The sequence below is a fragment of the Sciurus vulgaris genome, assembly GCF_902686455.1.
Source record: "Sciurus vulgaris genome assembly, chromosome: 7".
Taxonomy (NCBI): Eukaryota; Metazoa; Chordata; class Mammalia; order Rodentia; family Sciuridae; genus Sciurus; species Sciurus vulgaris.
This window is the reverse complement of record NC_136467.1, coordinates 107,016,075-107,037,956: the sequence shown is the minus strand read 5'-3', so window position 1 is coordinate 107,037,956 and position 21,882 is coordinate 107,016,075. Positions and strand designations below refer to the sequence as shown.

The 21,882-nt window shown below is 41.5% G+C and overlaps 1 protein-coding gene across 6 annotated transcripts in view; it reads left to right on the top strand.

Annotated features, from left to right (window-relative positions):
- Window positions 1–21,232, top strand: part of TFAP2B (transcription factor AP-2 beta) — a 28,672-nt gene extending 7,440 nt beyond the window's left edge. For 2 of the 6 annotated variants that reach the window (XM_079147026.1, XM_079147024.1), the window contains 6 exons: window positions 2,195–2,255; window positions 9,660–9,879; window positions 11,719–11,837; window positions 13,868–14,009; window positions 16,841–17,100; window positions 19,427–21,232. In XM_079147026.1, coding sequence (XP_079003152.1) covers window positions 2,195–2,255; window positions 9,660–9,879; window positions 11,719–11,837; window positions 13,868–14,009; window positions 16,841–17,100; window positions 19,427–19,449 — 825 coding nt within the window. In that variant the 3' untranslated portion in view covers window positions 19,450–21,232. Of the gene's footprint in view, window positions 1–2,194; window positions 2,256–9,659; window positions 9,880–11,718; window positions 11,838–13,867; window positions 14,010–16,840; window positions 17,396–18,153 lie in introns of those variants that run through there. The other 4 variants (XM_079147025.1, XM_079147022.1, XM_079147021.1 and 1 more) reach the window with 3 other exon arrangements.
- The last annotated feature ends 650 nt before the right edge of the window (window positions 21,233–21,882 follow it).

Here is a 21,882-nt window from a genome sequence, read left to right as displayed (position 1 = left end):
TGCCCAGGCCTGTGGGTCGAGGGTTGGGGGATGTTGCGCGACCCAGAGGCACACACGCAGGGCCACCGCCCTGTGAGAGAAGAGAAGGAGAGCTAATTAACCAAATGCTTCTAATATTTTTTTAAATGAAACTATAAAACCCTGTCAATTTCTATTTCAATTTACTCACTGGGGCTATTAAACTAGCAAATCACTGTTTGGGTTCTGGGTATGCTACATTTCACCCATTGTGTGTGGGGAGGGTAGTGTTAAAAACTAAAGAAAAATGGCTACAGAAAGACTGAAAAGGGAAACTAGATGACACTTAGTTTTTGATTTGTTCGGTTGCCATGTACACCCCTTCATCTTCACATCTTTGCTCTCTAACTTTCCATCACCTCTACCACCCATGAATATAAACATAAAAAGATGTTAAGTCAATCCCCCCAAACACACACACACACACACACACACACACACACACACACACACACACACACACACACCCTTGTGTCTTAAAGCAACCCCTGGTATCACTTTTAACTAAAGAAGTCTAGTAATTACGAGTCTGAGTTGTTTTTCTGCGCTTCCGCATGCAGTCCTAATTAAATCTTTACGATCCTCCCTGTGACGATTAAGCGCCAGCATGCTGCGTGAATATCCTGTACAAAAACCCAGCAGGCGGCCGTAATTAGATAGAAAATCAGACAAGAGCCTTCTCATTAACTACCACAACTACCCCACGTCGCTGATGAGGCGTATATACATATTTACGTACTAACGTGAGGGTGAGGTGTGGGGCTCACGGGTCCAGGCCCGTGAAAGCGAGGGTCTGATCCTGTGTGATCTCATCCATAGTGTAGACACTGCGCGTAGAAAGCGGTGAAACGGGTGTGGGTGCGTGTCTGCGTGGCCAGGTCGCCTGCGGAGCTATGAACAAGTTATGCTAAAATTTTAAACAGTATTCTATTTCTTAAGTTGCACATGGCATATTGCAACACGGAAAACAATTCTTATGGAAAAATAACAATTTTTCTCACCTTCCTGAGAGCAGAAGGGTGACCATTAAAAATGGAAAGAAACAAATTAAACATGACCCCCCGATGATGAGATCATCCCAGTTCCCAAGTGCTGCTTGTTTGGGGTAGACAGTCTTTCTTATGATGAACACACACCCTGTCTGGGGATGCAGCATGGGTGGGTGGGAAGTGCTTTGTAAACAACACCTCACTCCCAAGCCCTTTTCTTTATACTTCTCTATTGAGCGGGTGACAAATTGGTCCAAACTTAGTTGAACATTTCAGAAAGATCAAGCATTTATTTTCATTGGTATGGGGGTTGAGAGGAAATGTACTTTTGGACACTGGGATGCACAGCCAGACTCAGTTGCTCCAGTAAGAAACTTGCTCCAACAACTATTTTCCCTCAGAAGTGCTGCCAATCCTCAGAGTTGAAACTTTCCTTTTCTGGGCACAGAAGATGAATGTTCCTTGTGATTACTTAGGTACTGACTGGGAGGATCCTGAACTTTATGTGTGTCTGTACTGTCTTCCTACCAGGTGTGCTTCTTGCTGGGAAGCAGCATCAGCAGAGCTGGTAGGGGCAGTACATTGTGCAGGTTCCTCCAGGGATTGTCATTGTGAAGCAAGAATCTCACAGCTCACAGGAACATGTATGGACTGCCGTGGGTGTGCGGTCCTGGAGACTTGCAAACGTGTTCTTATGTGTTACTGTTTGCATTCCATTCCAAATTGCTCAGACTTTAATTAAAATCCCATAATGTAAACTATTATGTATTTGTAAAATAGCTATGGGGTTAAGATGCACTGGGATAGAATGGAAAACAGAAATTGCTTTTAACTAATATTGGTGAAAATCTTTCAGCTGTTGCCAAATTTTCACACTTCATAAGAGCAAATAATATAAAGGTTTACATATCTGTGTAATATCTATGTTTTATATAATAACTTAACCAATGTTGCATCCCAGATGTCTCCCTTAGTTTCCCTTTTCCTTTTCTTCCATTGGAAGAATTTATAATTTGGGTGAATTTCATTTCTATGTCGATTTGGAGGTAATAATGATAATAATAAAACCTCCCTTTGTGTATTAATATAAATGGAAATATAAAAATTCCAGTTTAGAGTGACATGATTTATGTGTGCAATTCTTTAATATCCAGTCAATTTGAATAGTGATGTTTTTATATTCACAGTCAGTTGAAGATGCCAATAACAGCGGCATGAATCTATTGGACCAGTCTGTCATTAAAAAAGGTATGGAATATTCCTCCCAAAAGTAAGCAAAGTTTTCCTATGCTTTAATGTCTTTATGATGAGCTTTCACTTTGGAGGAACTCAATATTTTATAAAATACAAACGTCTGTTCAGGATTATAGTACAATTTCAGGGAATCTTCTTCCCTGAAATGTGGTGAGGAGTGAAAACCACAGACACAAACCCCGATGACAGAAACAGAGGGACATACAATTGCCATTTTTCTCTTAATATATATGGTAGCCATTCTAGATTTATCTTAAATAATTGAACTATCATAATGTCTGGAACTGGCTAGGAAACACTGGTTTCAAGAATGTTCTATAATTATTTCATCAATAACTAGAGTTTGCTGAGCTAAACTCTATCATTGAGGCAGCTTCTTTTTTCCTTCTTTTTGTTTTGATTTTTTGGTGGTAATTTTGTTCCCAGTTCTCTGTGTTTTATGAGTTGTTTCTTATTATTCTTAATTGTGCCAAATGTGTTGCTAAATATGCACATCCTGAAAAGCTAAGACAGCCTATGCATGTATCTAAATCTTCCTACATATGCACTCGTGATTTAGTGTGACTGTGGAATCACCCCATACTGTTAAAGGGCATGTGATATTAACAAATGTTTGCAGTCTCTTGTACAGCTGTAAGCAAAATAATTAACTAATTAAACTAATTAAATGTAATTACAATAACTCATTTCAGGCGTATTGCAGCTGCTTAATTTTTTCCCCTCTTCTCTGACAGTCACTGAGAGAATGCTTGGCGATTAGTGTGGGTGCCGAAAGGCCTGAATGTCACTCATGCCACAAATTTAGGAACTTGAATGTGTAAACAGTGCAATCTTTAATTATCACAGGAACTGGTATTTGAAAACACAATTTTAACTACTGTAACCCTTTCTTATCGATGCTCCAGAAAGCCTGCCTTATGTTTGGTGTTAACAGTCCCCAGTTTTAGTCATTCATGATTTACTGGAGTCATTTGACATTCACAAAAATAGTTAAAAGAGGAGATGCTCTGCAAATCCATTCATCCAAACTGGGAAAGTAGAAAGATTGTGGACTAAGGATTACAAACAGGGTGAGGTATTCTAAATTATATTCCTTTACAAAGGTAAGAACTATAAGAGGTAGGCAGAGGAAGCAGTACTTGATATGATGCCATTTGGCTTGGGAATAGATATCCTAAAGAATAGTAAGGTTTGTGTGTGTGAAGGGGGCCGATTTCAGTATTGCTCCAAACACCTCTTTCTTTCTTGTTTAGATAATATCATTTCAGTCTTTAAAGTCAGCTTTTGGATTTGCTAAGATATTCAGCACTGGTGCTTAGACTTGCAGCTGTGCTGACAGCTCACTTTCACCATTTCCTCTTGGGTCTTCTCTTTTGGTTAATTGTTGGTTGATTGGAGTGGGTTGAGGGAGGAGTTTCTCCATTGCCTCTTTTTAAAATTTTTCCATTTTGCTTTCTTTTATTTTCCCCTCCCTTTTCATGGAAAGTTAGAACCACTTAGCACGGGGTTCTGTATCCTAGCAACATCATTTGAACTGGCAGTGGGACATGCCTAACAGATGACCAATCAGAAATGTTATTAATAGTCAGGCCAATAAAAATATTTGAAACATAGCTTGCCTAGCAAAATGGAGCTGAAAATATTCTTAGATGTATGATGCTTTGGTTGCACAGCCTGTATATGTTTGTTAGGGAAATATGAATATTTATGTATAAGATCATCTTCAAGAATAAGAAAAGGAAAATATTGACTAAAGTTGCTGGTTGTTTTTGGAAACACTGGAGTACTTTATTTGTCTCCAAAAGCTTTTAACAACAACAAAAACAACAACAGAAAAGGTACAGCTTAAAACATCTAAGTAGCACCCAGTCACTTTAATTGATTTAGGGGAGTGTTATGAGTATGAATGTTAGGTCAATTCCATTATTTGATATTTGAGATATTTGCTTTATTACTTGAAGAAAATATCCTAATAACATTTTTATCTTTGAAGAGCCATAGGCAAAATAGGAATAAGTGGTTGTTTATTTTTGTAACTCACCACGAACCACTTAAAATAAACTTGTGGATTCATTAGCCCCTTCCCTGCCCTCTGGTCTCCCAATATTGCCTACCCTTCCCCCACCCACATGAGGGATGTCTCTATAAGATTAATTTTATAAAAAAGGTGAGGAAGTTTTCTCAACTGAATATTCTAAATTTCAACAACTGGCAAGGGACTTAGTTGTTTATTTACTAATGGGCTTTTAGATATATTTTTTAGATCTACCTCATTAATAAAAGACCAGCAACTGATCTGCGTTTGAGTGTTTCTGCCTCTGTTTATGTCATAGACTTGCGCATAAAGGATATATTTCTATTTTTATGTCTCTCTCTCTCCAATTATGGCAAAGCTCCTACTAAAATTTAAACAGTCTACTTTTTTTTTTTTTTTTTTTTTTTTTTTTTTTACCTGTGTTGATATCACCCGGTAGATTATAGGCTCCCTCTCTTGTTATGTTTGCTATCTGGGCTTAGCTGACATTTCTGAAGTAATTTAGTTAAGAGGAAATGAGTTGTTCCCAGTAGAGAGAGCAAACGAGTGGAGTGAAGGTAGCCAGCGTGATAAATGGCTCTTTCATTTGAAGATCTCCAGAGCTCGTTTACGGCTAATTTTCTGTATTGGCCCCCTTTGAGCTATTAATGCAATCGGCAGGGACCGTGGCCCCTCTCCTCTTAGCTGCCCCATTAGAGCTCCCATTAAGCTGCCTAGTCTCAACTCCATGGCAGGAGTGGGGGGGGGGGGGGGGGGGAATGAAAGGTGCTTTTTAAACTCTCCTAATCTAAACCGGCAGAGGGTGGTTAATACGATTTGAAGGGGGCTGGTCAATGAGCAATCAATAAAGTAATAATGAGAAGGATTCGCTACATTAACAGTCTAAAAATCCAACGAGACATTAAAAAATCATTCTTAACTCTCAGTTCCATTAAGATTAGGAATAGGTGGGGATACCCAGCTAATATAAATGATCATTATCACCATAATATAACCTACCTAAAAAAGGCTTACCTACACTTTAAGAAAAAGTTTTTGGTAGAGAAACAGATTGCCAATATGCAATCTGTTTGACACCTTAGACAGCAGAAAATATGCTGGGATTTCTTGGAAAGGCTCGTGTGGCTGGAGTCCAAGGTTCAAATGCTGTGACTGTGGGGCATTTTTATTGGTCTTAGGGATATCCTGTTTGGTTAGTTTCAGTTCAACCTCCATTCTCTACCATTTTTCCCCGTTAGTTCTGGCCCCTTCCCCACATAAACACTTTTATTTGTGTGGATTTTCTTAGGGAAGAGGGACAAAAAAATTGCCAAATCTGAATTCCAACGGGATATTTAGAGATTATTCCTTCTTGCCTAGAAGGTAAAAAGCACAAAAGTCTGTCAGAGTCCCTTAAAGATTAAAATTTCCCCTCAAATAAAGGGGTTTGCATTTCCAGGGCTGACTTTGGATCCCAATAGCTATGTATCAAATAGAGACCCTGAGATACAGTTCAGTTACCCAGGGAATGATTGAAGTTCCTAGAATTTCAAAACTGAAAAGGTTAGACATTCTTCTGCACTCCTCCAATTGTGGAAGCCCCACAAATGCAGAGAAAGAAAGAAGAAAAATTACTTTCTAAAGGTCCTACACACCAAGTAAGTAATGAGACCCAACTCATTTTTCAGCTTCACAGATTGTCCCAAATGTTGCCAGCACTGGATATTTGAGGTTTTTATATTACAGCTTTCTTTGGGAGAATTATTTTCTTTCTCTTTCCATGATTTCAGTGCTCACATTTATACAAGTGCTATACATGTGGAGTAAAATTTAGTGCTCAGGTGATAGGTAGGGAGGTAAATGTGAAGAAAGGATTCTCTGCTGGTGTGAAGTTATTATTTCACTTTTAGGGACCATTATAAATCAATGCTAAACCTCTTGGTTGCTTTCTAATGTAGTTTACATATTTAAGTCAGAGCACCTTTCAAAGCAAATTACCCTTTCAATCTGTAAAACATGTTCATTTCTTCCCTTCTTCCCATCAATGGATCCTGCGAAACAAAGTTTTCAAAGTCATAACTTCATATTTCTTTAAAAAGTAGAGATTAAGAGCTAGCCTATTAATGCTTTAGCTCTGTATAGTCCACCAATGAAGAATATTTTCTCCAATTTTACCTTCCTCTATCTTAAAACTATAATGAAGCACTGAGCTGTTTTTAACCTTTTTTTTTCTTCGTGCCAGCATAATTCAGAGGAAGAGGGAGGGGAATGAGTTTTGAATTTGTAGAATCCAGAAGTTGGCCTTGCCATCCAACTGAGAACTGAAGAGAGGAAAAACTCACTTTTAATGTATGCACAGAAAATTGTAAACATGTAAAGAACCTAAAGCTTCATGCTGGGTTTTGCTATGCTCCATTTCCTTACCATTTCCTGCTGTCGCTTTAAACCTATCTTAGTCATCGCTAGGTTCTGTGAGCAGGAACAGTGTGCTCATAATTACTAACAAATCAACCGGGCCCTGTTGCTCTCTGGGTTTATTGATAAGTTGGAGAAAAGCAGCAGGGAAAAACCCCACAAAAATAATAAAATATTGGGTTAATCAGCTGAGGTACACAAGTGTGAGAGTGGAGAAAGTAGACAATCACAGAACTTTATGGACCTAAATGAAAAACTGGGACAAAAATGTGTAGAATCTAGCCTAGGGGACCAATAGGAGGCCAGGATAGGAGAGAGATTTAGAACCTGAGGATACAGAGTAGAGTGTAGGAACATGATTTGGGTACTTAAATCAGAAAATGGAAATACAATCTGAATCACATTTGCTCACATTGTAATTTGGGGTGGGGGCGGAAAGCTCCTCTAAGACTGTAGTGTGCTGATAGAAGCTGACTGGATTGGGGTATTTACCTGAAAATATATATGCTGAGAAGTACAGCCCAAGGGAGGGACCAATGTACAGTCCCCAAAGAAAACTGCTCTTGTCAGGTTAGTCAGGCAATTAACAATAGTGAAATTAGAGGGCAGGTTATAAAGTGTCTCTAAAGGTCTGTTTTTTTTTTTTAAGAAATCTGGCATCTGGGATTTCAAGAAGTAGGTACAATTCCAGTGTTCAGGAGATATTTGGCTATTCAGTGAAGAAACTGAAACTGAACTTTGTGTTTTCCGTTTAGTGACGATTTCTTCGTTGTTAAAATATCCTAGGTAATAATTAGGGATAAAAGTGTTCCTGAGTATCAGAGATGACTTTTTATACAATTATTTCTATAGTTATCATCATGTTAAAACCACAAAGAACCATGTATATTTGGGGGTAAATTTTTCCCAAGTTTACCTAATGCTAGTTCCAATACTTGCAATTTTTTTGTAATACCTTAAATATGAATCTGAAATAAAGAAATCAGCAGTGCTATGAAAAATAAGATACATTAAAATAGATGTGGATATTATATACAAGAATTAAATGGCAGGTGTTCCCAGCTCAAACACCCATCCATTAAATGACTGTAATTTCATATTTTACTCAAATCTAATAAATATACTTCGAGTTTTTGTTGCTTCACTCTCTACCAAGAAGCACATTCACTAATGAGAACATATAGAAAATCACAAAGGAGAAAGTTCCCTTTGTAGTGTTCCCAATACTCCATGACAGGACAGAAGATCCACCCTGGTACCTAACATCATTCATCCATCTGGAGAAAGGGTTTGGGTACTGTGGACAGACCCAGAGATCCTAAATGATTATCAAGAAGTAGCAATTTGGAGCTTCTATCCACTCATCATAGGAAACCTCTTTTCCACAAGGTATTTGTAAAGAGCCAAATGCAGTTCATAGTGTATGAGATGTAGGACCTACCTTTTTGTAGGAGTCTCCAAACAATCATGGAGGTATGTTGGAATCTGTAGTAGAAAGATCTGTGTAATAACAACAATGTCTTTGTTAGTCTATTCCATACAAGGGAAGTTATACATCTTGTTTGCCATATAGAGTTCTAGACCCCAGCTGGTAGAAAGAATATATCTTTACCCTGTCAAGGGGGTTATAGAGTGAGACAGAGTCTCTATCAAAAAGCTAGGGTGGAAACTTATTTTTTTTCATACTAACAAGATGCATGTTTCAAAACATTGCTGAAACTAGTGATCCACAAATACTATGAAGATTTGGGGGTTTCATATCCTAATGGAAGAAGCTAAGGTGTAGGGCAGATCATAAGACCCTTGTCCAGTGACTTCTAAGGCTCCTAAAAGAAAATGGGCCAAAGTAATGTAGAAGTCCAAGGGGCAAACTTTCAGGAAACCAGGAGGTTGACTATTCACTGCTCCTCATTTCCCACTTTCTAGTCCCACTGAGCTCAGCCTCTTCCTGACGTGCAGATGACAATGAAACACAATTAAACAGAAATACAGGCTGGAGAGGCTGAATGCACCAGCGTAGCAGTGGCAACCAGCTGTCAGCTCTTATTAACTTCTGCATAAAACATACCTTGAGTGCGGTTTGTTATCAATTACTTGCCGAAATGAAACAACTGGGGCAAGGCAAGACCGCTGCTCATATGAATTAGAGTGATTGGTTGATTGATCAGGGCACCTGTTGTAAATCATAAGTGCCTCAAACAATCACCAGCCGGTGCTTTAATTTGTAAACAAAATTCATGTCACTTTGGAATTGCTTTCACTGGGTATGAGCATTTGGGTTCACTTCTAAATGAATCTGTTGCTGTTATTATGTAGGAAAGAATGGGGCCCACTTTAAAGAGATGAGTAGCTCCTTGGGGCCCAACTCCCCAGCTCAGTGAAATCACTTGTCTTTTCTTGGGCATAGCATCTGACAGAACCCATTCTCCTGATTCTATTTGGTTATTACCATAGATTTAGGTCCTATTAGAGAGGAGGAAGGAGTTTCCATAAAGACCATTGGTATTACTACTTTATATCATTGAATGGTCATAATAACCTTCAGCTCCAGCGCCAAATGAACTAGGCATTATTATCCTCAGGTGACAGGAAGCCGAGCGAAGTTCAGTGAGGTGTCTAAGGCCACACCGCTAGCACGGGATAGAATGAGGTTTGCCTCATTTCACAGCACAATCCAAGCACTGAATTGAATGTTTTCTCTGATACTTACCATAGCAAGAGGGGCTAGGGTAAGCGACAGTCAGGTTTCTACACACTTGAGGTAAGTTTATAAGGGAACTAAGAAGTTTACAAGGGAGTGATGGCTTGTTTGTTTCCAGTGCCCTGAAATGCACCCTGGCCCCACTGGAACAAACATTTCCTCCACCAGTGTTTCACCTGGCATCTGTCCTGTGTTCTTATGCAATGACACCGGTCACCAGGATTGAAACCCGGTCACCTTTATGGCATTTTTTTTTCTTTCTTTTTAGTTCCGGTTCCTCCCAAATCTGTAACTTCTCTAATGATGAATAAAGATGGCTTCTTGGGAGGCATGTCTGTCAACACCGGCGAGGTGTTTTGCTCCGTCCCGGGTCGCTTGTCTCTCCTCAGTTCAACTTCAAAGTACAAAGTAACTGTGGGAGAAGTTCAGAGACGGCTCTCCCCTCCTGAATGCCTCAATGCATCTCTCCTGGGCGGCGTCCTCAGAAGGTAAAAAAAACAAAACAAAAAAATAGTGTCTTATTGGGGTGTGGGAGAGAAGACGCCTGTGAAACCGCTGGGCAGGCCAACGCGGTTGCCTAGCAACTGGGCGGTCAGAGCGCAGTCCCTGCGTGGAGCGTGCGGAGAACTGTGGCCGCCACGTGCTACGTACCAGCCGCGCGGCAACGCCTCCGCTCTCCCCGCCACGCTGCCCCCACCCTCGGGGCGCGGCGCGCACGCGCAGCGTCGCTCTCCCACGGATTTTTCCGCCCTGGGAACCTTCCGCTTTAGCGTCCTGAGTCTATCTCCTCTCGCCCTTGCTACCGGAAAGGACCTGCAGAGCGCTCTCTAGCCGGAGAATGAAACCTGCACAAACACACTCACGTAAAATAGACGTTCCATAAACGCTCTTCACACCTTACGCTTGATATTTCTGTTTTGTTTTTAAATACAGTTAGCGACTAGCTACTTTTCGTTTCACACACCACTAATGCGTTGTGCTCCGCAGATGGAAAAAAACTTCCAGATTCTGGACTCCTTCCTTTAATAACATCACCGTCAACAATAACCACTTTCGAAGTATTAGTAACTATAACTTGGGCCACTTAGGCACTGCCCAATATTCCAACCCGCAAACTGACTCCTCCTTGTAGAAATGAAAGAGAGATGGTTTAAAGATTTAAATGCATCCCCCAAAGTCTTTGCCAGTACCTAAACCCTTTGGCACTGTCACAGACTTGAAAGTGACGTGGTATTACACAAAACTTTCTTTGTACTGGGGATTGAACCCATGGGCACTTAATTAAACTAGATCCCCACGCCTTTTATTTTTATTTTTTTTTTTGAGACAGGAGCTTGCTTAATTGTTTAAGGCCTCACCAAATTGATGAAGCTGGCCTCTAATTTACCATCCTCCTTCTTCAGCCTCCGAAGTTACTGGGATTATAGGCATGGGCCACCAAGCCTGCCTGGCGAGACAAAACTTTCTAAGTGAGCCCATATTAGGAGTTGACAGTTCCTTACTTTTCTAAAAGTGACTGTGTGAGTAGTGCATCAAAAGGCGGTCATGGTAACTGGGGTTTTCCTCTTATTTTTGCCCAGTCTTTAGCACATGCAGTGGAGAGCCTCTGGAGAAATTAAGGGTGTGTATGTGTGTGAGACCCAAGAACTTTTCTTCTTTTGAATCCTCTTGCTCTGTCCTATCTTGGTTCCCTTTTCAAAAATGAGCCCTTTGAGCTTCAGAGTGGGGAAGTTTTCATCAAACGTGTGTATGAAATATAGGAGCTTAAAGAGATAATATAAAGTGCTTATTATATAACCAAACTCTATGTGTTAGTTTTTCTGTTGTCATGATGATCATCAACATTAGTTACATACTTCAGTCTTCCTTCTTATTAAACAACTCTGTTGCATTGCAATTTTTGACCCCTTCCTCAGAAAGCCCACTTGTGCCTTCACTTCCTGAACCACCTGACACTTCTCAGCAAGGTTGTTCTTACTCCTTATCTGTTCCCCTACCTGACACCTTGAGAAGAAATGAACCTGTGTGTGCATGTGCAGTTTTTAGCTTCTCTGGAACCTACATCTTAATTATTCCCATCTGGTATTATTTTTTTTCCTCACAAGATAAAAAAAAAAAAAAGACTCAATTTTTTTTAATGCTCTGTATTGCAGAAATTAAGCAAACCTCAGCAAACTATCAGCAAATAACCAAAAGGAAGAGGAGGGGGGAGTGCTAACCTCAAGTTAAAACCTCTTCAAGCTCCACTGGGCTTTAGATTGCTAAGTCTAAACTTTGTTTCAGGAACACTCTGAGGTTAATCAGAATGTTAATTCTTGCAATTTCAGAGCCAAATCGAAAAATGGGGGTAGATCTTTGCGAGAAAGGCTAGAAAAAATCGGTTTGAATTTACCAGCCGGCAGGCGTAAAGCAGCAAATGTCACGTTACTCACCTCCCTGGTGGAAGGTAAGCAAGATGTGTGGCCATTTCACGAAGTGGCTGAGCTTAACTGTCGGCTGGAGGTTGACATTTTACATGTTTCATGATTAACTGGAAATCATTGCGATCGTTGTACCCTTATGAGTTGGATGTCAAGCGACTGCTTGAGAGAAGTTCAAAGGCCCTTTTATTTAGAGGGCACAAACAATTGCAGAGCCGACAAGGGACATATACAAAGGTCCCTGTGCTCTGAAGAGTGATCAGGTCCAGCCTCCAAGCCAGGGCAAGAATCTCCTCTGTTGCCATTGGTGTCTGAAACACCTCCTATATGAACTCTTGCAAGAGTAACTCTGAATGCAGCAATCCATAGCACTTCTTCTTTCCAGATTTACCTCTGAATTGTCACTGCTAGAAAACACTTTGTATATATGATCCCTAATGGTTACTTTAAAATTCATGTCACTCCCAGGATTCTACCTCTTGCTTACTGCCTGGGACTTATTGAAGTATTAATAGCTTAATAAGGCCAATGATGCCTAAGAGAAAATTAGGAAGGGGCTTTGAGAAAACATAGAGGAAAAGTCAGTGTGATCTTCTATGTAGATGTGTTAATTGAGAAGTAAACAGCCACAAGTGTAGAAAACACCTTTTTATTTGCTCATAGGTTTACTTTGGGGGTGGTATTTATGGTATGTAATGAATATGATCTTCAACATAGTCTAGAACAAGGCTATCAGCAGTTGAATTTTGAAAGCAGAAAGGAAATACAGCCAGATGGTCATAATGGAGGAAGAAGCAGACTTTTCTCTAGAGTCTAGCATTTTGGTCACTTTTTTTCCCTCCATTTTTTATTGATAAAATATTGTGACACTCCTACAGTAAGTTGATTTTTGGAGAAGAGCATCTTAGTGTATTTAAACAGCACCTGAAAGTCATCAGGGCTATAGGCCTTGCACTTTGCCATCTTTCAGGCAAAGTAACTTAGCCCAGACTTACCCTCCAGAGGCAGCAGTCACCAAATTTCCAGACCACACTTATTAGCAGTTGACTCTCAGCCCCGGGGGGGTTTCACATTTTGCCCTTCAGGGAAATGCTGATATCACAATCTTCATTTTGAAAAACAGTCAAAATACTCTTAGTCCAAGACAGATTTTCAAGGAGAAGGGAGGAAACTGGAAATCCCACTGAAATTTCAATATTTGGTTGGCAGTTTTCAGTTTTTGTAACCTTGTATGTACCATGCCTGAAGTCCTTTGTTGTTATTATGATAATGATGATTAAAAGTAAGTCATGCTCCTTAAAAATAATGTAGCTAGGGGATAATGTTTGTGATCTTTCCTGCTCGAACCCCTAAGGCTGTGCTTTAAAGGGTAATAATGCCTTATTCGAAAAAGACTTTCTTATAAGCTCTGGAATACTTTAGATGCCCTGGTTTTCTCTATCTGCATCTTTGTGCAATAGAAAATCTTTAAGTAGGAATATATGATGACGGAAACCTCTAAAGGCAGGAAACCTGAAGGCTATATTCTTTAATATTTGTGAACATTTACACACATGGATTTGTTTATACATATTATTTATTAATAGGAAATTTTCCTAATACAATTATAGGAGATGGTGGTAACTTGTAAGTTTTTTTTTTTTTTTTTTTTTTTTTAAGTAGGTGTTACTGATGCTTTAAAAAGAAGGCAGAGCAGGGGGATCTGGCTTGTATATTCAACCAATTGTCTAGATTGAGTTGTAAGGTGTACCTTGAATTTATTGACCCCACCTTTCTCTTAAGACTTAGTGAGTAGGAGACCCCATAGCTATTCAGGGAATGTCTAGCTAGAATTTGACTAGGGAAAGCAGGAAAGATTGGCAAGAGTAAAGTTCATACTCTCAACTTTGATTACAACTGGAGAATCCTCTTTGCTTTGGGCATTTGTCTCACGATTGCCTTTGCCCCTAACACTTCCACTGGTCATACTGGCCATACTAACAGTTGACTAGGATGTGGTTCCTACCTTTGATATGTTTAGGGACTGAGTGCTAATTCTCTACTGCTATCTTTTCAGGAGAAGCTGTTCACTTAGCTCGGGATTTTGGGTACATTTGCGAAACAGAATTTCCTGCTAAAGCTGTCTCTGAGTATTTGAACCGGCAGCACACGGACCCCAGTGACCTGCACTCCCGAAAGAATATGCTGCTGGCCACCAAGTGAGTGTCCCAAGCCTTGGATCCCTGACTTCCACCCTTCTGACTTCCACCTGCTTGAGAAGAGGCATTAGGGAGCTGCAGTGCAGACCCTTCTCTGTGGGGCAATAAAGGAGCTCCCTGTGTCTTGTAGCAGTAGTTTTTGCAGCCTCTGGTGTGCTAGAGCTGGCTAGGAAGCAGTCCCAGCCTCCATCAGGTGGACAGAGTTGATGAGCTCTCTCTCCTCAGTCCTCTTCTCTATATCCGAGTTTGGCTTTTTAACAGTTCTCTTCTACATGCCTGGGGATGTCAGGCAGACCTTTTCCAGGTGGGTCTTTTTTCAGTGCTTCCCTGAATCCCTGGGTGCATATTTCTGCCTGAGTTTCACATCTATTTCCTTGTCATATCCATACAGCCATGTGTGCTCGCTCAGGGTGTCTCGATGTCACCCACGTGTACTCATCTCTACCCACAGCTCTAATTACTACGTTTCCAACGTTGCTGTTTGTCATCTTCCACAGACTTGTAAAATTTACTGCAACTCCAGAGGGGAAAATAGTAAATCTCTGGCTAAATTTAGGTCTAGAGCTCATTTGAACTTTTACAGTGGGTTTTCTATTTATTTGATTTACTCCTGTCTTTGGCTTCGGTGTCATATTGTCGGTGTTTTATGGCCAGCTCAGGCCTGCAGTGGGCGGCGCTGCGTGCGCCCGCACGTTTCTCTCGCAGGCGCGGCCTAAACAGCGGCGCTCATTTATTTAGTGCTCGAGGACGCGGTTTGTTCCGTTGACAGCGTAATTTAAAGAAATATATGGAAGGCTGAAAAATCATTTGCTCAAATTTGTCCAGATGTTTTTGAGACGTGATTGGAATTTGATTGCCCCTTTCCGCAGGGTCAAAAAATATTAATGTCCCAGAACTTTAATTGCTTACAGACCCTGGTTTTGGGCTTTGAAGATTTAAAATGTTTGACTCTAAGCATTTGTTCTCCCCAGTACAGAATTTCCTTTTTGGCACTTTGGTAATGAGTACAAACTTAAGGAAAGACTTTAACCATCTCTCCCAAGAATCAAAACCTGGCACCCACCCTCTTTTTAGAAGATTTTCCTCTGATGCACCAACTAACAACATATAGATATTTGTCAGTAGATTGTTCTGCTACCCCTTGCCTGGTGTCTAGTGTGTGTTTGTAGGGAGTTGTTCTTTATTTTTTGTTTTAAAGGAAGGGTACTTTAGGAGAAAATAAAAATCAAACCAAAGTGTATAACTCAGATAATGGGATTCTACAAATGACTATTTCCCTAAGGGATGTTTGTCACTACGTCCCTCTTGAAGCCTTGTGGCTTTCTCTTAGGCCGGTGCTTTTTAACCTGGGATGAGTATCAGATTCACCTGGGGGTCGTTTCCAAGATATGTATGCATGGACCTATTCCCAAACCCTCTGAATTGGAATCAATGGATGGGGGCCTAGGAGCATGCATTTGAACCCCACAGGTGATTCCAAGGAATCTCTGGCTTAGGAACTGCTCCACTTAGGAAGGAGGAATTACCTAGTTTTGAGGAGTTATAGGTACTTTTCCCATGGAGACATCAGAGGGTGTTCTCTATCCACCAGCCTTTAAACAAGTGTTTCAGCTCTTTCAGTGGACGAGAGAGGAGGTCTTCTGCATTTGGTTAACCACCACACCTGCCAAAGTGGCAACACCTTGGGGAATAGGACACCCCAGGATCCTTCAAACCCAATAACTGCCCTGTTTACCTGCTGTTTAGGTCATGTGTTGCCAAGTATCTCTCAGGCCATCCCAGAAGGGGTCTAGGAGTAGATTTGCTGTAGATTTGCTTCTCTTGAGACCCCACAGACCCACAGGCTGGGTGGAGGCAAGTTGCCAAGAGAAGTCAACCAATCTGTGAAGAGCTGTGGCCTGTAGGATGCTGTGCTTCTGCCTGCCAGCGGAGCCAAGCCATTTGACTTCAGGGCTAAAACTCTGCCTTCCACCTCCTATATTAAAAATTTCTCAAATAAGCACAATCTATAGTTAAGCACGCAGGATTTCTAAGACTAGGAGATTTCTCAAAATTGTAGGTGCCTTGAGGAAATAAAAACCTTCAACAAATAAAAATCTATTCTCCCTAGTGTCTTAGTCTACCTTTAGGTTTTATTTAAACTATGTTGGAATTCTTTTATATTGACAACAATCCTGTTATACAAAGATTTTTAGTAGCCCACACTTCCAAAAAAGAAAAGGGAACAAACAATTTTTAAAAAGAGGGAAGAAAATATTTCCCTCCTTGAATTGTGCAGGTGAACAAGTTTGTGCTTTGAATGGAATCAGCATTCTCTCCTAGAATAAACAGTTTCTTGCCCTGGGCCATGCAAGGCTCTAGCAATCTGCTTCAGTGCCAGGGACAGGCTTGTGGCCAGGGGCCTAAATCTTTCAGGGCTTTTTGTGCCTGATCACCAAGAGGTTGGAGAGGCAGGAGAGAGGAGGGGGAAGTGGCTTAAAAGAAATACCAGGTAAGAGCTCAAATGTATTGAATATTCAAAATCAAAAGCTGAAGCTTACGAATTTCCCAAAGCAGAATCTGTATGGTCTTGGAGTGAAGAGGGAAAGACTGAAAGGGGAAAAAAGGCAAAGCTTGGTGGTGGAAGGGGTACATTACCTCCCCACCCCCACTTTCCTTCCAGTCCCAGCTGCTCGACCAGGGAGTGCGCTGGGAAAGGAAACAGAGCGGAATCGCACACATTAGCCTCGCTCTTCGGTGATCGGCGCCTCTGGGCTTGTGTGAACGTCTCCTTTTTAATGCCAGTGACAACTCTGAGGGTGATTTTCTGTTCCTACTCCACCCCTCTGCAGGCAACTTTGTAAAGAATTTACGGATCTGCTGGCGCAGGACCGGACACCGATCGGGAATAGCCGGCCCAGTCCCATCCTGGAACCGGGCATCCAGAGCTGCCTCACGCACTTCAGCCTCATCACGCATGGCTTCGGCGCCCCGGCCATTTGCGCGGCGCTCACGGCCCTTCAGAACTATCTCACCGAGGCGCTCAAAGGCATGGACAAGATGTTCTTGAACAACACCACAACTAACAGGCACACGTCTGGGGAAGGCCCAGGTAGTAAAACTGGCGACAAGGAGGAGAAACACAGGAAATGAAAAAAAAAGAAAAAAAAAAAAAATTAAAAGAAGGAAAAATGTTTTAAATACAAAAGAAAAACAAAAATAATTTTAGCTTTAAAATATTGGATTGGCTTTGGAAGAATTATATTAGGTAGAATACACATAACAATCACAAATTTAAAAAAAGAAAGCTAAATAACTTAAAAAAAAAAAAAAAACTGAGGCGTACAACGGAGCAACAATATCGGTTCTCAGTGTCAATTTCAAGATACACTTGGAGACAACCGTCCGGATTTTCCACTTCGGTTCTTTCGAGCTTAGTAATACTGATAATAAAAGAAAACTATGATTCCCCCCCCCCCCTTTGGAAAATAAACATAAGACTAAACACGAGAAACGCTAACTTATTGGAAGAAAATCGGAGAAACGTTGGTGTCAGAGCTTTGAGAGCTGGTTGACTGAGACGCACGAACTTTTTAATTTTTAATATTTTTTTTAGGAAACTTGCAGTCCCCGCCCTCCATCTCACCTGACACCTCTCCCAGCCACCCTTTTTCTACGTTGCCCTCCCTTCCTCACACTGTTACGGGAATCTTCGGGGATGGAAATGAGTGTTATTAACCCTTTTGCGTTGTTTCAGTCCCTTTAGTACCCCAGCCCCACCCCGCGTTCTTAACTCACCGGTGCCCAACTCCCTGGTGGTTTGCATAACTAGGGAGGGCAAGGGCGGGCAGGGCGGGCGGGCGGGCGGCCTGCGGAGATGCAGGCGGAGGCCGCAGCTTTTGGTGCCGGCCGGCGGAGCAGATTTTCCGCGGCTGAGGAAAATCCGGACCAAAAAGTTGATTCAGACGCATCATCAGTTCCTTTCAGAAATGTTACTAGTTCCCAGCCTTGCCAGCATCTGCATACAGAGAATCTTGCATTTGTTATAATATTTGTGTCATCTACCAATTTTAAGAACGATAGTAAAAAAAATATGAATGCGTTGATTAGTATGTAATTCCTTCGGAGGGGTATGTACCATTTCATTCTCTTCTGTTTTCCAAAGCTTTGCCCGCATGGTTTATGAGCTTCTTCAAAGAGGACTTGGGCTTCCTACACAATCTATAAGGTACTGAGAAAAAAAAAAATCCGATCCCTTTTTAATCAAAGCCTGTATGTCAGAATTCTGCAGGTGCACTTCTTTAAAGAAGCTCAAAGGGAATAATTTAGAAAGTGGCCAATATGATGGAAGCAGCTTTGAATCTACTAACATACCTCAACACTAGAATTCCGGTGGTGTGGGGGGGGGGGGGGGCAAAACGAATTTTAAGGGAAAAGAGTAAGGGTTCTTGCAAACCCCTATATTCTAACAGTATTAACCTCATTTAAAATGGATTCGATCTCCCTGGGCTCTTTGGTGATTGATATTTTAGTGGGGAGAGAAATAGCTTTGCAAGCAGAGGTGGGAAAGAGGGTGGTACAAGCTCCCGTGTTACTGCAACAATTGCTTTCTTACAAGATGCTTTATGAATGAGGCATTTTCTCTCCCAGACGTGCACTTGTTTTGGCATATGATGATACAATAATGCAGAATGAAAGGAGATGTATTTCAGCTTCGAATTTTACCGTCTGGATACACTGTGACTACTCCCAGTGGATAAAGTTTCATGCATTTAATGTTTCTCACTTCTAGCAGTCCCTCTCCGTTCTCCAGCTCTATCTTAGTATTATCATGAAATAAAATCTGGAATCCATTGTTGCATCTTCCTAAAAGCAGTGAAAAATCCCCTGAGGGTAGTGGTGAATGAGATAGGTCTCTAAATTTAGTGAAGGGACAAGCTCTTTCTTTAAACAAAGTAGGCAGGACCTTTGCAACAGTCCTCGAAGATAAAGATCCAGATGTTGTTCCGCAAGACTTACAGATAGGATCCATTCAAATCCCTTGGCCTCTCAGTTTTGCAACTCCGTACACTGCCTTGGGGCCAGAGGTAAGGGTTGGGATTTTAGGAACCTGCCGAGAGCGTTGCTCAGAGTCGGGTGGGGATTAGGGAACTGGTTTCAGGTCAGCAGGAGGGCCCAAGCCACGGGTAAGGACCTACCCCAGCTCCTATCCCTTGCTCCTTTTCGGGTCTGTAGGTCTTCAGTACCCAGTCCTAGACTGAGATGAAAGGAGCACAAAGGCCGGGAACAAGACCTTAGGGAAAGTGTAGACACTCCTCTTTGTCCCATTCAGAAGCCCGTGCCTTTGACCGAGAACCTGGACACTTGCATTAGATGTGTTCTGATTGCACAAGGCCGGGAGAAATCACACTGAAAACCATCGTCTCCTTTCCTTGCAGGGCAACGCGCCCCACGCGTGTGACGTTCGAGAGACGCGATGGATGCGCCTTGCTCTTACTGTGCATGTCCTGAGAGCATGTGGGCCACTCGCGCCCAGTCGTGTTGAGGACATAGAATCAGCCGCTGCAGGGGCCGCCGGCAGCACCGGCCCATCTCGCTCTCGGTCTCACCCTAAGGGCTAAGGCGACCGAGAAAGCCCCGTTCTCCAGTAGGTAAAGGGGCGGCGCCCCATGGGCTGCAGGCGGGGTGGGGGCCCGGCGCTGCGTAAGCCCTTTGCTACCAGCGGCCACCCCGGGTCCCTGCTCCCAGAAGGAAGTGGCCTAGAAATGTCCAAGGAACGGAAGCTTTCCTCTCTTCTCCTCTGCCAGGACGGAAACTCTCCCCACCCTCTTGCTCCTAGAGGGGGGAGGTGGAATGAGTCCACTACCCCCGCTCCTTCCCTCACTTCTTTCATGTAGGACCCCCGCCCCCATGCTTTCGTTAGGCAGGCCTGCTACGTTTATCTGATAATTGAGTTATTAAAAGATTTGGTTTCCTTGGGCTTATAAATCAATAAACAGTAGGATTAACGCAAGAGTTTTCCTTTTAAGTCAAGGAAAACGTTTAAGGCAAGACCCTTTGAGCTTTGTTTTTTAAAAAAACAGGTGAGTTGCAGCTCTCGGCCCACCCCGGCATCCTTAGACATTTTAGCAACGCTCGCATGCCCCCTTCTAAATGCTTGATCCCTAAATCAAAATAGCTAAAATAGATAGGAGTCAGGATGTGGCAGCCGAGCCCTCTCACTTCCACTCTGCAAGTTCTTTTAGAGGCTCTAAACATATCCAGGCCATTGTCTGCCCAGTCCTGCCTCCTTCCTACATGTAGGGAGTCTCTGGGGAGCATCGAAAAGGCTGTTCTGGGTGAGGATTTCATCATGAAGGGCATCTTTTAACTTTGGCCCCCAATGAGAAGTGAATGTCTTTCCTCCCCTCCCCACCCCCGAATTAACTTGCCTTTTCTTTCCTTTTTTCTGGCCTCCACATCCTTAGCTTTCTCCACTCCCACATAAAGAACCGAAGAGGCTTTCAAAGGCCCGATTTGTTTTCTTTGGCCAAGGAAAGCACTTTCTCTCAAGCATTATATCATAACTTATGAAAACTTGGGTAGAATGGAAAACCCGAAACCCAGAACTCATCACACAGTTCTACTGGTCCAACGCATTCCTAGTTAGACTGTTTATAGAAAATTTGTCATCACATCTGATATCCTGTACTTGTAATACATTATGTGGAAAGGAAATAATAATCTTAAACCATCTGATGTTGCCTCAAGAGCCCAGTGTTTCCCCTCCTTTGCTGATGTATATTAAATTATTGGCATAGAGAAATATTGAAATTTGTTCATTTTTTAAAAAATGGAGTGAATACTATCCTTTAAATGCCCAAATGGACTCCTCTTTTGAGTTGGTCTTATTTCGCTAACACTGTTTTTTGCCACACAATCAAGAAATATCAATCTATTGACTCTTCATGAGAAGAGCTCTGGAGGGTATCCATGTTAAGTTTGTATATATTTATTTATGCTTAATTTAATGGGAATGTGTAAATATGGCGAGCAAGTAGTTTGGGATTATTTATCTGTGAATCTATACCTCTGTGAATGGGTGGTTAAAAAAAAAAAAAAACACCGCTTGACCCTAGGTAGAATCTTATCTGACTTTTTCTGTTCTTTATAGACAAGCTGTTATGGTATTGGGTAGAAATTGATTTATTGTCCAGTGTTGATCTGATTTACATAAATAAAAAGATTGTTGTGTTTTTGTTGTGTTTTCATCTTCGGTTTCTTAAATTATGGATATTGTTTAATTCTACAGACAGAAAAGACATATTGCAAGAAGCTTTTTTCTTTTTGTTCTCCCCTTAAGTACATAAAGCATTTTGTTATAACAGAATACAATAAATTTTGCTTATCAGAAAAACGAACACTTTTGTTTTTACTAGGTGTTTTTGATTTTTTATAATTCCAAATTGACACTTCTTTCCCATTCTCAACCAGATTTGTAATAAAAGCTCATGTTAACTGTAACTTTTGGTTTGTTTTGCCCTTTGACAATGAGAAGCCAAATTTACATTCCAAGTAACTGAAGGATTTTGGGTTCAAGTCAAAGATGATCTACCTTCTTCGCCTGCTACTGGGGTGGCAGATTAACATGGTATTCCCAGAAGATGGTGCAGGAAAGAAGTCTCCTAGGTGTGATGTGGACTCCTGGTATCTGGAAGAGTCAATTGGCCCATTTCAGGACTCAATTTAACCCTGATTTCATCAGCAATACAAGGCCCTCCAAAAATAAATGTAAAAGCTCCCTTCACCAGGAAAAGAGTGTACATGTCTTAGGAGGTTGTCTCTTACCTTAGACCCAGAGGCTACCTTGAGAAGTCAGCTTTTCTCATTTGAGTTAATGGACTTCAGCCCAGTT